The following is a 17,125-nucleotide window of genomic DNA, read 5'->3' on the forward strand; positions in this document are numbered from 1 at the left end:
CACTGCCACATGATGTTGCGATGACTGACTCAATAAATTATTTCAAGGGGGGGCCTAAATTGTCTGGAAAAATATAATATTACAAGCTATGGATACCAGCTTTGTGGGGAGAGAATGTTGATCCAGGGAATAATTCTGATTGCCATCTGGAATTTTTTTTATTTTTTTTTGCTAAGGGGCAATTGGCATCAGCCTCATAGAGGTGGGATTTTTCTGTATCAATACAGTAGAGTTGTAGGTTAGCTAATAGAAAAAAAATTGTTCATTTTTTTCAACTTATGAACTATGTAACTATGTATACCGAGCATGCTATAACCAATAATAATATACATATTACCATCACATGGTTACTCACCAAATCCTCCTGTATACTGAGACCAGTATTACCAATAATACCAGTATACAAGGATAAATATTTTCACCATACATATTACCATCATACTGATACTGACCAAATCCTGTATACTGAGACCAATATTACCAATAATACCAGTTTACAAGGAGGAAAATTTTCACCATACATATTACCATCATACAGTTACTGACCAAATCCAGTATACTAAGATAAGAGATGAGCAAATTTTTGAAAAATTTGATTTGGCCGATTGCGGCAAATCTCTATTGAAAATGGCTATTTCTGGCCTACAGAGAGCATTAATAGGAGTGTAGAACACTTTGCCTTGTTGTAACACGCATAGGGTGTGTGCTGTGTTAGTGAAATAATACTGTTATTCAGTATGACATGAAGATCAGAGATGTCGCTATTAGAATTACTGTCGCAGAGCGGCACAATGACTGCCTGAAGGAGACATCAGCATGAGGAGACCAAATAGTGGCTGAATGACCCAGCATGGAGGTGGTAAGAGGAGACCATATAGTGGCTGAATGACCCAGCGTGGAGATGGCAGCAACATGAAGAGAACACAAAGTGGCTGAATGACACAGCGCGGAGATGGCTGCAGCATAAGGATACCATTTAGTGGTTAAATGACACAGCGTGGAGGTAGCGGCAGCATGACGAGACATACAGTGGCTGAATGACACAGCGTGGAGGTGGCAGAAGCAAGAGGAGACCATATAGTGGCTGAATGACACAGCGTGGAGGTGGCGGCTACATGAGGAGAACATATAGTGGCTGAAAGACACAGCCTGGAGGTGGCGGAAGGAGTGTAGAACACTTTGCCCTGCTGTAACACGCATAGAGTGTGTGCTGTGTTAGTGAAATAATACTGTTATTCAGTATGACATGTAGATCAGAGATGTCGCTATTAGAATCACTGTTGCAGAGTGGCACAATGACTGCCTGAAGGAGGCATCAGAATGAGGAGACCATATAGTGGCTGAATGACACAGCATGGAGGTGGCAAGAGGAAACCATATAGTGGCTGAATGACACAGCGTGGAGGTGGCAGCAACATGAGGAGAACACATAGTGGCTGAATGACACAGTGTGGAGGTGGTGGCAGCATAAGGAGACATATAGTGGCTGAATGACACAGTGTGGAGGTGGCGGAAGCATGAGGAGACCATATAGTGGCTGAATGACACAGCGTGGAGGTGGCGGCAACATGAGGAGAACATATAGTGGCTGAATGACATAGCCTGGAGTTGGCGGCAGCATTAGGAGAACATATAGCGGCCTAATAACACAGCCTGGAGGTGGCGGAAGCATGAGGAGACCATATAGTGGGCTTAATGACACAGCCTGGAGTTGGCGGCAGCATGAGGAGAACATGTAGTGGCCTAATGACACAGCCTGGAGTTGGTTGCAGCATGAGGAGACCATAAAGTGGCTGAATGACACAGCCTGGAGTTGGCGGCAGCATGAGGAGAACACATCGTGGCTGAATGACACAACGTGGAGGTGGCATTAGCATGAGGAGAACATATGGTGGAAGAATGAGACAGCCTGGATCTGGCATCAGCATGAAGAGAACATATGGTGGCAGAAAGAGAAAGCATGGAGGTGGCATCAGCACGAGGAGAACATATGGTGGCAGAATGAGACAGCCTGGAGATGGCATCAGCATGAGGAGAATATATGGTGGCAGAATGAGACAGCCTGGAGGTGGCATCAGCCCGAGAAGAACATATGGGGGCAGAATAAGACAGCCTGGAGGTGGCATCAGCATGAGGAGAACATATGGTGGCAGAATGAGGGTGGCCTGAGGGTGGCAGCAGAAGCATCAGGAGTCCTGAAAGTGACCCAGTGACAGAGTGGTGTGATGGGTGGCAATACCAATACCTGGTGACAAAGGTGGGTGAAAAAAAGGAGAACTTGGCATCAAATGTGTGGCATCGGGCGGGTGGCAGGATCAGAATAGTAGTTGAGGCAGGCAGGCAGAAGAAAACGGTCTCTTTTGTAAAAGTGTTAGTGGGCAAAAGTAAGTATTAAGGATATGCATTACGTAAAACTTAACTTTTAATAATATGCTTAGGATAAAATATATGTACAATTCGGTGGTCACTACGCAAGCAAGTGAGCATGCATCGTGCCATTTGTGCAAGTGACTCGGAGGGACTCCCTGCCTCCATCTCCACTGCATACTGCCACGGTGTGTCTGTGCCCTCTGTCTACCCTTCCTCACAACCCTTGAGCTCCTCTGGCTGCTCCTGCTCCTCCTCTCCTGTCAGATGGCTAGAAAAACCGCCCATTCCCTGAAACCTAAACGTTGGCACTGCCGTGCACTTTGGTACACTCTGACAGGCTCAAGGACTTGCCCATCTTCTCTTCCACAAAATTGTGCAGGGCTGGTACTGCCTTCTTCGCAAAGAAATGACTGCTTGGGACTCTCCACCTTGGCTCGGCACAAGCCATCAGTTCTCTGAAAGGTGCAGAGTCTATCACTTGAAAAGGGAGGGACTGCAACACCAGCAAATTGGACAGGAGCACATTCAGCTTCTGTGCCGTTGGATGAGTGGGCACATACTGTTGTCTTTTGAACATGGCCTCGCCAATTCATTGCTGGCTGAATGACTGACTGGAAGTAGGAGGAGCAGGAGCATCTGGAGTGACAAAAAATGGATATAGAAGAGGCAAATTTTCACACCGGTCAGGTGTAAACAGAAGAGGGATACTTCTCAGCACTGTCCACAAGCCAGGTAGGTAAAATACTTTTTTTTAATACATGTAACGCGTTTCAAGGATGCTCCGTCCTTTTCCTCAGACATGCTCAATATGACTAAAAACAGAAAATATATGCTCATTTGGTCATGCCAGTGACACCGGAAATGACCTCATAATTGATTTGCATAAAATGACGTCTTTCCATATAATACAATATAATATAAAATAAAAACACTTGGTTATTAGTAGTTAAATAGTAATAAATAGATGAACAATGCTCCGAACCTGTTATTGGATTGTTTTGTCTATTGTCTCATTTAATCCCCTTGGTCACAAAGAGTTAAGAGAGTAAATCCAAAAGGATTCCCTGTTCACTAGCTTTTGGAAGCGATCATTGTGTTCTAAAGGGATGCTTTCCAGAATAGCTAGTTTCAAACACTTATGGTTATTATTATGTACAACCATAGTTTTGGAGGCGGAGCCGTGCGTCACAGTCATGCCGGCACACAGCCCCGTCTCCAAAGCAATTTTTTTTAAATCAACTGGTGCCAGAAAGTTAAACAGATTTGTAAATCACTTCTATTAAAAAATCTTTACCCTTCTAGTACTTTTTAGCAGCTGTATGCTACAGAGGAAATTCTTTTATTTTTTAATTTCTTTTTTGTCTTGTCCACAGTGCACTCTGCTGACACCTAATGCCCATATCAGGAAGTGTCCAGAGCAGGAGAAAATCCCCATTTTATTGTGTATATGCAAGTTCTCCAATAAAGAAATACCCTGCTTTTGACTTCAACCTGGATGCGGGATGTTCTTCTTGTACATTTAGTATTAGGCTTCCTTTGTGCCACCATAAAGTTTTAGGTACCTCTGTGTCCCCATATAGCATTTGGTTCCTTTGTGTCCCAATATAGTATTAGGGCCCCTCTGCATCCCCATTTAGTATTATGCCCCCTCTGAGCCCCCATATAGTAAAAGGCCCCCTCTGTGCTCCAGTCTTATATTATATCCTCTCTTAGGTCTCAGTGCAGGCAGCCTGGTACAATAACACTGCCTTCTCCAAAATGTTCCCAGCAATCTGCTTTGCAACACTGTTTGCATCTTTAAGATACTCAGCCAGGGATCAGGGACAATTATTCCAGATCCGTAAGTGGGCCCCCTTTAATCTGGGGACCTGATCATTGCACAACTGGTGGATGAGGCCTTAGATATTTAAAGGGGACCCCCTTAGGAGGAATGTGCCACCTGCCCAGCCTACCCGTCCCACTGGCTTTAGGCAGACACTTATTCCCTAATCAGAATACCCCTTAAAGACTCATACTGATAGTGCAGTCTTCACAAATGGTGCGGGCATAGAAAGGAACTGAAGGAAACAATCTCAAGGCCTCCTTGATCACTGCTTCAAGATATCGTAGATTCTTAACATCCTCCATTGTGACAGGCCGAGCAGATCCCCCTAAAATATAAAGTAGAAGTTAACTTTAAGAAAACATTTTTAAAAGTTTTACTATAAATTAACATATAAATAATAATACATTTTATTCTGTGTAAACTATTTTTGAATATTGGGGAGATTTATCAAAACCTGTCCAGAGGAAAAGTTACTGAGTTGCCCATAGCAACCAATCAGAGCGTTTCTTTCATTTTTCTGAGGCCTTTTCAAAAATCAAAGACGCGATCTTATTGGTTGCTAAGGACAACTGGTCAGCTTTTCCTATGGACAGGTTTTGATAAATCTTCCCCAGTGTACACAGGCTATTTTTTTTTATCACATACTAACAAGCAATATTTTACAAATAAGTGCAATTTTTAACTGAATAGATCATTTTCATAGGTTTTGTCTTACAGAAAAAAAATACTCCTTCCTGGCATCACTTGAATGAATTTAACCCCATACTAATCTTAAAATTTAAAGGAGTTGGCGACAGATTAGTAGAAAGAATCTGATATTTTTTATTACTACTTTTTTATACAGCCTGTGTCTGATTTTGTATTTTCTTGGCAATTGAGTGAGGCTAAGCTGCTGTAACTTACTTTGTTCATGGATAGTAGTGGTACTGCTATATAATAGACTTTTATTTTTATTTTTGGTTAATCCTAAAGTGTCTGCCTATACATAAGATAACAAAATCAGCAGAAATGTGCAATTTTTACCATTGTTGGAAAATTATACATGAACAATTCTTTGGGAAGGCTCACAGCAGATAATTGCCTGTTTACCAATGTGGTCCATCTCAACCTGTATGGGATGAAAATGGTGAATGGCATGATCAGCCATCGGACAATCTGATATCTGAAACCTTACAGTGTAAGGGCTCATTCCTGCTGCATGTTTGAAAGTGGGCGGGTTCTCCGTGGATGTCCACAGGAGATTTTCGGCTGTAGAATTTCTGATGCAGAAAATCCACCACAAGCCCCATTGAAGTCAATTGGGTCTGTGGCGGATTTTCCGCAGCGGAAATTCTACAGTCAAAAATCTGCTGTGGATAACCATGGAGAGCCACCCCCTTTCAAACATTCAGCAGGAAACCCACAAAGAAATCCGCTTGTGTCAACGAGCCCTAAAGCTGACCGTATACTTTGGACAGCTGTCAGCCAGTATCTTTACTTAGGTAAGCATGCATGTTTTCTGAATGAGGAGAGGGAAGGGGTAAACTAATGCCAGACAAATTTAGTACTGACTTATCTCCCCTGAGAACAAATGATCAGTCATCTCATAAACATTAGCTGGTGGGCCAGTTCCTGCAAAGCTCAGCATCCAGTTATGTCAGCTATATAAATGATTACAGGTGTTGTCTGATTAGACACTGGATCTTGCCACAGGAGGGCGTAAAAGTGATTCCCACATTGCCCTTAAAGGTTCCCAGAGGCAGCTTTTAGGTTGTGTACCTTTTGCTGAGAGATCATTGACTGCTATACATGCCTCTTCAAAACACTCAAAGACATTTTGCATAGTTAATAGACCTTTGACAGGTGGTGCATTACTGGACTTAAAAAAGCAGAATGGCGGTTTCAATGAATTATACAGCGAACAGGCTCCAGAGAGACCACCAGTAGAGAGGAATGTATGACCCTTCGATAAGCCTGTGCAGCTCCTACCATCCAGACATAGGGGGCACCTTCATTACACACCCCTGTCACTGCCTGGACTATTTCCCTAAGTAGATGTAAATTTGGTGTCAATTACGTGTACTGCCATTCAAGCCAGTCACAGTTGCCTTAATTTATTTTCAGATGTTTAGAGAACAAGAAAACTGGATTGATACAGACTAGAGCCATATTGTTCCTTGTTAGTGACTGATCTAGGTTCTGTTTGGGATCCAACAACAGTCGGGTTCCAGTATATAGGCTTCAATCCTGCCTTTGCTGTGTCATGACAAACTGCTCCAATTGCTGGTGTGGTGATCTGGGGAGCCATCACATACAATGGCTGGACATCCTGACATCCTGATGTATGTGTTGCCTCTCATAACAGTGCTTTACACTGGCATTTTTCAGCAGGATAATGTCTACCCATGCAAGGGTTTCCCCAGAATATCCCTGTTAGATTGCAATGCATCCTTGGCCTGTCCAATTGCCAAATCAAGCATTTATGGGACCATCTGGGACTCCAGCTTAGGCAACCTACTTGGTGTAGTTAAGGTGATTGACATTGTCATCCCTCAAAGTACACCATAGCTTCAAGCTTCCTTTCTATGGCATAGAAATGTATTCATATACATACTGGGTGGGAATATGTGTGGGGCAGAGGTGGGGCCAGGGGTGGAGTCTTGCTGGGGGCCCTTGCTTTATTTGGTTTGTGGCCCTGAGTGGTGTTAGTCCGCCCCTGCTACTGTCAGTATTAATCTTTATCATCAACCCCTCTAAATGAGCTCCCTTGATAGTCGCACAGATCTGATCTTTTATAATGCTGAATCTATAGAATTAACATTTTTCTTTTCTTAAAAAAAAAAAAAAAAAAAAAATTGCAGGAATAAAAGATATTACTTGCAGGTATAGTATAGTTAAGAATTGATATAGTTTAAAATAACCAAATTTAAACTTTTTCTATTCATTTATGATGTACAATAAGAATAAGTGTATGAAGACCAGAAAGAAGGATAAACAAATGGCATAAAAACTTACCAAATATTTCATCTAACTCTTTATGGACTTGTAGCTGTGCCTCTGGGTGAGATCCCAGCAAATATAAAGACCAATTCAGAGCAGCAGCCGTTGTGTCATGGCCCTGTGAAAAGCATAGAAATGCATGTCATCATTTTATTAAAGAGCATTGGTGATATAACAGGACTTTCCGTAATAGCTGTATATGATTTTTTGTAAATACAACAAGGCCATGAAACAAATGATAAGGATCATGGCAAACTGCGTAAGGTATCCATACTCTGATCAAGATGCAGGAATTGTTGGTTATGGTTTTGAAAGAGGGATCACTTGACATTGGGAAATGGAGTGGAAATGCTGTAACATATACGGGGACATTTATCATTGTTTGCTTTGGTAAGCGAGTTCTATAGTCATTTTTTTTTGTTTTTGTTTTGCTTATGTATGACATATTTATCATACTATCACAGGGGGTTGATACATTTGGCTTACATAAGCAAAAACCAATAAATTACTTTAGAATGCAAATTTTTATAGTACACATAAGCAAAAACCAATAAATAACTTCAGAACACCACTGGGAAACACCACCTCATCTCCTCTGTGTTTATTAAAAGTTTTTACAACTTTTTTTTCCGCCAAAATGTACTAAACTATTTATTGTTTGTTTGTTTGTTTTCTTATTTCAGATCCGTGTATGCAGAGGACTTCTTTGTCTTCAGTAGACTATGTAGATGACCAGTGTTTTTTTTTATTAATGAAATGCTTAAAGAGGGCTTGTAGGGGGAGTTTTTTTGGATTTTTTTTAAACTTGTTGTTTTTTTAAATTAAATTTACTTTACTTTCTTAGTAATGGAAGCCGTCTTATAGACCAAATTCATTACTAAGCAGGGTGATAGTGTTTAGCTTAGTGTTAGCCTCAAAAACAACTAGTGCTATCCCCAATTTATACCCCAGTACCCACCGCCACAGGGGTGCCTGGAAGAGTCGGTACCAATAGGCCCAGAGCATCAAAATTGGCACTCCTGGGCCTAGGTGGTAACAGGCTGGCGTTATTTAGGCTGAGAAAGACCAGTAACAATGGTCCTTGCCCACCCTGGTAACGTCAGTCTGTTGCTGCTTGGTTGGTTTCTGGCTGAGAATGAAAATATGGGGGAACCACACACGTTTTCTGGAAATATATATATATATATTTTTAAGCGTGAGGTTCCCCCTATTTTCATTTTCAGCCAGATACCAACCAAGCAACAACAGCCTGATGTTACCTGGGTGGGCAAGGACCATTGGTACTGGCCCTCCCGAGCCTAAATAACACCAGCCTGTTACCACCTAGGCCCAGGAGCACCATTTTTTACCCTCTGGGCCTGTTGGTACAGGCTCTTCTTAGCACCCCTGTGGCAGTGGGTTCCAGAGTAATAATTGGGGGTTAGCGCTAGTTGTTTTGGGGGCTAACGCTAAGCCCAGGCTTAGTAACGGATTCCATCTATAAGACAGCTTCCACTACTAAGCCTGTAAATAAATAAAAATAAAAAACACAACATGTTTAAAAAACTTTTATTCCAAAAAACACTCCCCCACAAGCCCTTGATAACCATTTTATTATTTAAAAAAAAAACATGGGTCAGCTGGAGGCACCCCATTTCTAAACTGGAGACACCCCATTTCTAAACTACAATGTCCATGAGGGGGGGGGGGTAGTGTAGAAAAAGCTGGAGGCACCCTGGTGTTAAAAATAGCTTAGTCGCACATGCGTCTTTTTGTGCGACTTTTGTAAGCAAAAAAGAGCTTTAAATCCCTTGATAAATCTCCCTCATGGTAGTTATATAGCTTAGAGGGGACCTTTCAGCTGTACTAATGTAAGGTATGAAATAACAATGATGGAGCATCTTTTCTTAGAATATTGCATTGTGTCATTCCTTTTCTACACTTCCTAAAAATGGAAAGATACAGTTTCATTACCCTTCTTTTTGTTAGTAAGGTGGGCTAGATGTGAGCAGATCTACAAAGGATTGTTTGGGGTCCAATTCGGCAAATCTGAATGTCAGATTTGATTCTGATTCAATAGTGCCTCTATTGTCCTAATGCAAAGTATGAACAGGAGCGGAAAATCCTGTCAAAGGTAGAAGTCTCTGTTCCTGTACATAACACTGAGTGGCTGTGATGCATACAGCAACTCTGCTTACTTCTATGCCACTCAGTGTACAGGAGCAGGAACAAAACAAATCCATAATGAATCACAAAAGGTTTAGATTCAAACCAATTCATTTGTTGTAAAATTTAGACCACTTCATATTCATGCCAATTGATCAGTTTATCTCTATGTCTGTCTTTTCCAAAATTGATTGGATAGAAGAGTGTAGTGGTACAACCTTTCAATAAAGGAAATAGTAACACCCAGTTTTCAATTTATGTGCACATATCCAGGAGAAAAATATAGAATTCTATGAAAAGATTTATGAGAGTTTTTATTCTAGGTGGGAAAGGCTAAAACACTGTGAAGTTGCTCATTAAATTGTTACCAATAATACCTCAAACATAAATGTATCAACTTCTTCCCGAATGTCCTGGTAACTTAACGCATTCCCTGAGTCATCTGTTGTATTCAGAAGCATATCTAGGAAAGCACTTCGCTTCTTTCTTTTCTTTTCAACTCGCTTCTTTCTTTTCATGGAGTCTAGTTCACTGGTTAAGTTTTGTCCCTCAGAATCTTGTGTCTTCAGCTCATTGGCCCTTTCTTGAATTACCTTATTTATTGAAAAGATATATTTGAAAATGGGTCTTTAATACTCAGCACATTTATTGCATTTAAAAGCCTTTTTATTGAATTTTACTACAAAAACATTTAAGGGGTATTCCAGGCCAAAACCTTTTTTTATATATCAACTGGCTCCGGAAAGTTAAACAGATTTATAAATTACTTTTATAAAAAATTCTTAATCCTTCCAATAGTTCCAATTGTTGTTTTCTGTCTAACTGCTCTCTGATGACTCACGTCCTATGGGGATATTCTCCCATCATGCACAGCTCCCGGGACGTGACATCATCATTGAGCAGTTAGACAGAAAACTTCAGAAGCTAATAACTATTGGAAGGATTAAGATTTTTTAATAGAAGTAATTTACAAATCTGTTTAACTTTCCGGAGCCAGTTGATATATATAAAAAAAGGTTGTACCTGGAATACCCCTTTAATATACAATTTGTTGTCTGCATAGCATTATCTAAAAATGCGCAACTGCTAATTTAAAACGTATAAATTTACTATCCAAAATTTTGTAGAATCTATTGTTTATTATTGTAGAATATTAATTGAAAATACCATTGCTTTTAGTTGATCACTTACCATCCCAATTTGCTTTCATATATTTCAATATAATCAGACATGAAAACAATGTTATTTAAAAAAAAATAATAATAATATGCAAAGCAGCTTTTTGACACCACCTTTTAGACATAACTTTCCCTTAGAACATAACTATAGATTAAGTAAGCCAAACCAAAAACTCCCCAGAAGAAGAAGTTGCCCATCTGTAGACAGCTGTTTTGGGGTTGTTGTCTTCATTAGTACAAAGCATGGTGGGATAATGTTTCTCCATGACAAGAGCATTATAAAGATGTGTGGAGACTCATAGGCCATCATTGATCCCATCACAAGAGCTCTCTCTGTAGCCAACCATCATCCTGCTCTGTAATGCTTAGGGCCATTAACCTTGAAATAACCGTCCACAGATGGGCAACTTCTCCTTTCTGGAGTTTTTGACTTGTCATGTTCTAAGGCTTCTTAACGGAACTACCTTCAAAAAAGAGCTTCTTTGACTATACTTCTTATAACACTCTTCTCAAGGAGAAATGTTTGAACTGATAGCATGAAAAAGTAGTGTCCCATTGTAGGATGATGACTGTGGCAAACCAGCAAGACGTTAGAAGAAGACTGGTGATGATGGTTTACAAGTTTTTCCTATGCATATTGCATAGGAACATGCATCAGAACTTGACGATTGTGGATTTAAATGCCACTGCCATGGATCCCTGAGAGGTCTCTGCTTACTTGTCACAAATTACACAATCTTTCTAAGTACATTGCATAGGAAGATTGTGTTTCTAGCTCTTTATGACTTGTTTACACCTCTGGCCGGCAAGCTAGATGTCGGATGGAATTACACTATTGGGGGATAATGAATTCTCACTTGGCGATGTCACCTTTCTTTTGGGCTGTCACCAATGTGTGATAGCACCGCCCCCCTCCCCAGCACCCCAATACCAACCGCACTGTACCTGGCAGACAGGTTTATTTTTTGCCACTATCTCTACAACATTAACAAGAAGTGCTGCATCCACTTCGCTGTCATTCTCTGTACAGATGTGCTCCCAACCATGAATGAGAAATGCAGAATGTCGCATACATTCGAATAGAGCTGTGTTTCCCAAACTGTGGCTTGATAGCTCTTGTAAACCTACAACTCCCATTTGTAGATTAGCAACAGCTAGAGAGCCGCAGGTTGTGGACAAAGAGCCCCGCTGCGATGCCTTGGCATAGAGTGGGTGACTGGATGCTACTGTGAAGGGGTTGCAGCTTTCTTTCTGAAGATTAGACAGGATTATTCTTTAAACATTAACCTTGTTGTACTTTCCACATCTAATCACAGTTATCATTTACACGTTGTACATAATTACATCAATATTCTGTACTTTTCTTTTGTATTTGGAAAAAAGGAAGGAAGTAAACCATACATTTTGCTGAACTTTTTTTTTATCATATACTGAATAATAGATATAATTGGCGTCCATTCAAATAATTACATTAATTACAAAATTCCTGCTTCTTGTATATTAGTAATGAAAGTGCATTATATTTAGGTATCCTGTTTCTATGTAACACCCTGTCCACTGTCATTTACTCTATATATTTCTGTTTACAATGTAGGCTAGAGAGGCACATTAAATTGCTGGTCTTTTAGAGGATATTTTTCTATGGATATAAAGGCATATTAGTCAGAACTATAACAGGATAATTATGTAAATCATTGAGAGGCCTCATATGGTTGCCATGGTTGAAGTAGGCAATAAACTTGTTTATTGTAAGTAAAAGTGAATTTATAAGTAGTTTGGGTGATTGAATCAAAAAAATCAGGGTGACAGAAAAAAAATAACAACTCATAGCCCCAAAACTCAGTGGGCGACATTTATCAAGCACATCACCATTTTTCTCACTAAATATATTTCCAAAAGTGCTATTGACATGAAACCAAAACAAATCAGCTCAGAAATTAAATTATGTGTTATAATGTGAAATAAATAGGGAAAAAGTATTGAACATACTTTCTGATATTTATTTAATACTTTGTACACAATCATTTGTTGGTAATGACAGATTGAAGATTCCTCTTGTATGGAGAAACTAGTCACATGAATTGCTCTGGTGTGATTTTGGCCAATTCTTCCAAACAAATAGTCTTTAACCCTTTAAGGACCAAGCCCATTTTGACCTAAAAGACCAATTATAATTTAGCATTTTCGTTTTTCCTCTTCGTCTTCTAAAAATCGTAATTCTTTTATATTTTCATCCACAGACTAGTATGAGGGCTTGTTTTTTGCATGACCAGTTGTCCTGCTTATTGAAATCACTCACTTTACCATAAAATGTATGGCGCAACCATAAAAATACTATTTGTATGGGGAAATTAAAAAGAAAACCGCAATTTTGCAAATTTTGGAAAGTTTTTGTCACGATGCCGGCTGGCAGGTAGTGGACCCTCTGTGCCAGAGAGGGATTGGCGTGGACCGTGCTAGTGGACCGGTTCTAAGCCACTACTGGTTTTCACCAGAGCCCGCCGCAAAGCGGGATGGTCTTGCTGCGGCGGTAGTGACCAGGTCGTATCCACTAGCAACGGCTCACCTCTCTGGCTGCTGAAGATAGGCGCGGTACAAGGGAGTAGGCAGAAGCAAGGTCGGACGTAGCAGAAGGTCGGGGCAGGCAGCAAGGATCGTAGTCAGGGGCAACGGCAGAAGGTCTGGAAACACTGGCAAGGGACACACAAGGAACGCTTTCACTGGCACTAAGGCAACAAGATCCGGCAAGGGAGTGCAAGGGAAGTGAGGTAATATAGGGAAGTGCACAGGTGATAACCCTAATTGGAACCACTGCGCCAATCAGCGGCGCAGTGGCCCTTTAAATCGCAGAGACCCGGCGCGCGCGCGCCCTAGGGAGCGGGGCCGCGCGCGCCGGGACAGAACAGACGGGGAGCGAGTCAGGTAGGGGAGCCGGGGTGCGCATCGCGAGCGGGCGCTACCCGCATCGCGAATCGCATCCCGGCTAGCAGCAGGATCGCAGCGCCCCGGGTCAGAGGACGTGACCGGGGCGCTGCAGCGGAGGAGGTGAAGCGAGCGCTCCGGGGAGGAGCGGGAACCCGGAGCGCTCGGCGTAACAGTACCCCCCCCCTTGGGTCTCCCCCTCTTCTTGGAGCCTGAGAACCTGAGGAGCAGACTTTTGTCAAGGATGTTGTCCTCAGGTTCCCAGGATCTCTCTTCAGGACCACAACCCTCCCAGTCTACTAAAAAAAAAATTTTTCCCTCTGACCTTTTTGGCAGCCAAAATCTCCTTGACCGAGAAGACGTCCGAGGAGCCGGAAACAGGAGTGGGAGGAACAGATTTGGGAGAAAAACGGTTGAGGATGAGTGGTTTGAGAAGAGAGACGTGAAAGGCATTAGGGATACGAAGAGAAGGAGGAAGAAGAAGTTTATAAGAGACAGGATTAATTTGACACAAAATTTTGAAAGGACCAAGATAGCGTGGTCCCAACTTGTAGCTAGGGACACGGAAGCGGACATATTTAGCGGAGAGCCATACCTTGTCTCCAGGGGAAAAAACGGGGGGAGCTCTTCTTTTCTTATCCGCGAACCTCTTCATGCGTGAAGAAGCCTGTAAGAGAGAATTTTGGGTCTCTCTCCATATAATGGAAAGGTCACGAGAAATTTCATCCACAGCGGGCAGACCAGAGGGCAAGGGGGTAGGGAGGGGGGGAAGAGGGTGACGGCCGTACACCACGAAAAATGGGGATTTGGAGGAAGATTCAGAGACCCTGAAGTTATACGAGAATTCGGCCCATGGAAGGAGATCTGCCCAGTCATCCTGGCGGGAGGAAACAAAATGTCGCAAATAATCACCCAGGATCTGGTTAATTCTTTCTACTTGTCCATTGGACTGGGGATGATATGCAGAGGAAAAATTTAATTTAATCTTGAGTTGTTTACAGAGAGCTCTCCAGAATTTAGACACGAATTGGACCCCTCTATCCGAGACAATCTGCGTAGGCAACCCGTGAAGACGAAAAATGTGTACAAAAAATTGTTTAGCCAACTGAGGCGCAGAAGGAAGACCAGGAAGAGGAATGAAATGTGCCATTTTGGAGAATCGATCAACGACCACCCAAATAACGGTGTTGCCACGGGAAGGGGGTAAATCAGTAATAAAATCCATACCAATCAGAGACCAAGGCTGTTCGGGGACAGGCAGAGGATGAAGAAAACCAGCGGGCTTCTGGCGAGGAGTCTTATCCCGGGCACAGATAGTGCAGGCTCGCACAAAGTCCCCAACATCCGTCTCCAGAGTCGGCCACCAATAGAAGCGGGAGATAAGTTGCACAGATTTCTTGATGCCCGCATGACCTGCGAGATGGGAGGAGTGACCCCATTTGAGGATTCCGAGGCGTTGGCGTGGAGAAACAAAGGTCTTTCCTGGAGGAGTCTGCCTGATGGAGGCAGGAGAAGTGGAGATCAGGCAGTCAGGTGGAATGATGTGTTGCGGAGGGAGATCAACTTCTGAGGCATCCGAGGAGCGAGAGAGAGCATCGGCTCTAATGTTCTTATCGGCAGGACGAAAGTGAATCTCAAAATTAAATCGGGCAAAGAACAGAGACCACCGGGCCTGGCGAGGATTCAGCCGTTGGGCCGACTGGAGGTAGGAGAGGTTCTTGTGGTCGGTGTAGATAATAACAGGAAATCTTGATCCCTCCAGCAGATGCCTCCATTCCTCAAGTGCTAATTTAATGGCTAGAAGCTCTCGATCCCCGATGGAGTAGTTCCTCTCCGCTGGAGAGAAGGTCCTAGAGAAAAAACCACAAGTGACAGCATGCCCGGAAGGATTTTTTTGTAGAAGAACAGCTCCAGCTCCTACTGAGGAGGCATCAACCTCCAATAGGAAGGGTTTGGAAGGGTCAGGTCTGGAGAGCACGGGAGCCGAAGAAAAGGCAGACTTGAGTTGTTTAAAGGAGTCTTCTGCTTGAGGAGGCCAGGACTTGGGATCAGCATTTTTCTTGGTTAAAGCCACGATAGGAGCCACAATGGTAGAAAAATGTGGAATAAATTGCCTGTAATAATTGGCGAACCCCAAAAAGCGTTGGATAGCACGGAGTCCGGAGGGGCGTGGCCAATTTAAGACGGCAGAGAGTTTGTCTGGATCCATCTGTAGTCCCTGGCCAGAGACCAAATATCCTAGAAAAGGAAGAGATTGGCATTCAAACAGACATTTCTCAATTTTGGCATAGAGTTGGTTGTCACGAAGTCTCTGAAGAACCATACGGACATGCTGGCGGTGTTCTTCTAGATTGGCAGAAAAAATTAGGATATCGTCCAGATATACCACAACACAGGAGTATAATAGATCACGAAAAATTTCATTGACAAAGTCTTGGAAGACGGCAGGGGCATTGCACAGTCCAAAGGGCATGACCAGATACTCAAAGTGTCCATCTCTGGTGTTAAAAGCCGTTTTCCACTCGTCCCCCTCTCTGATGCGGATGAGGTTGTAGGCGCCTCTTAAGTCCAATTTAGTGAAGATGTGGGCACCTTGGAGGCGATCAAAGAGTTCAGAGATGAGGGGTAAGGGGTAGCGGTTCTTAACCGTGATTTTATTAAGACCGCGGTAGTCAATGCAAGGACGTAGGGAGCCATCTTTTTTGGAGACAAAGAAAAATCCGGCTCCGGCAGGAGAGGAGGATTTACGGATAAAGCCCTTTTTTAGATTCTCCTGGACGTATTCGGACATGGCAAGAGTCTCTGGGGCAGAGAGAGGATAAATTCTGCCCCGGGGTGGAGTAGTACCCGGGAGGAGGTCGATAGGGCAATCATAAGGCCTGTGAGGAGGTAGAGTCTCAGCTTGTTTTTTGCAGAAAACATCCGCGAAGTCCATATAGGCCTTAGGGAGACCGGTTACTGGAGGAACCACAGAGTTACGGCAAGGGTTACTGGGAACCGGTTTTAGACAGTTCTTGGAACAAGAGGACCCCCAACTCTTGATCTCCCCAGTGGACCAATCCAGGGTTGGGGAATGAAGTTGAAGCCAGGGAAGTCCAAGGAGAATCTCCGAGGTGCAATTGGGGAGGACCAAAAGTTCAATCCTCTCATGATGAGATCCGATGCTCATAAGAAGGGGCTCCGTGCGGAAACGTATGGTACAGTCCAATCTTTCATTATTTACACAATTGATGTAGAGGGGTCTGGCGAGACTGGTCACTGGGATGTTGAACCTGTTGACGAGAGAGGCCAAAATAAAATTTCCTGCAGAACCAGAGTCCAAGAAGGCCACTGTAGAGAAGGAGAAGGCAGAAGCAGACATCCGCACCGGCACAGTAAGACGTGGAGAAGCAGAGTAGACATCAAGGACTGTCTCACCTTTGTGCGGAGTCAGCGTACGTCTTTCCAGGCGGGGAGGACGGATAGGACAATCCCTCAGGAAGTGTTCGGTACTAGCACAGTACAGGCAGAGGTTCTCCATACGGCGTCGTGTCCTCTCTTGAGGTGTCAGGCGAGACCGGTCGACCTGCATAGCCTCCACGGCGGGAGGCACAGGAACAGATTGCAGGGGACCAGAGGAGAGAGGGGCCGAGGAGACGAAACGCCTCGTGCGAACAGAGTCCATATCTTGGCGGAGTTCCTGACGCCTTTCAGAAAAACGCATGTC

The 17,125-nt window shown here is 43.0% G+C and overlaps 1 protein-coding gene across 1 annotated transcript in view; it reads right to left on the reverse strand.

The window, feature by feature from the left end:
- LOC130302245 (cytochrome P450 4V2-like) overlaps positions 1 to 17,125 on the reverse strand; it is a 70,752-nt gene that overhangs the window by 3,693 nt on the left and 49,934 nt on the right. The window contains exons 7-9 of the mRNA XM_056551688.1: positions 9,697 to 9,912; positions 7,190 to 7,292; positions 4,386 to 4,520 (exon numbers count right to left, since the gene is read on the reverse strand). Coding sequence (XP_056407663.1) covers positions 4,386 to 4,520; positions 7,190 to 7,292; positions 9,697 to 9,912 — 454 coding nt within the window. The remainder of the gene's footprint in view (positions 1 to 4,385; positions 4,521 to 7,189; positions 7,293 to 9,696; positions 9,913 to 17,125) is intronic.

The sequence above is a fragment of the Hyla sarda genome, chromosome 1, assembly GCF_029499605.1.
Source record: "Hyla sarda isolate aHylSar1 chromosome 1, aHylSar1.hap1, whole genome shotgun sequence".
Classification (NCBI taxonomy): Eukaryota; Metazoa; Chordata; class Amphibia; order Anura; family Hylidae; genus Hyla; species Hyla sarda.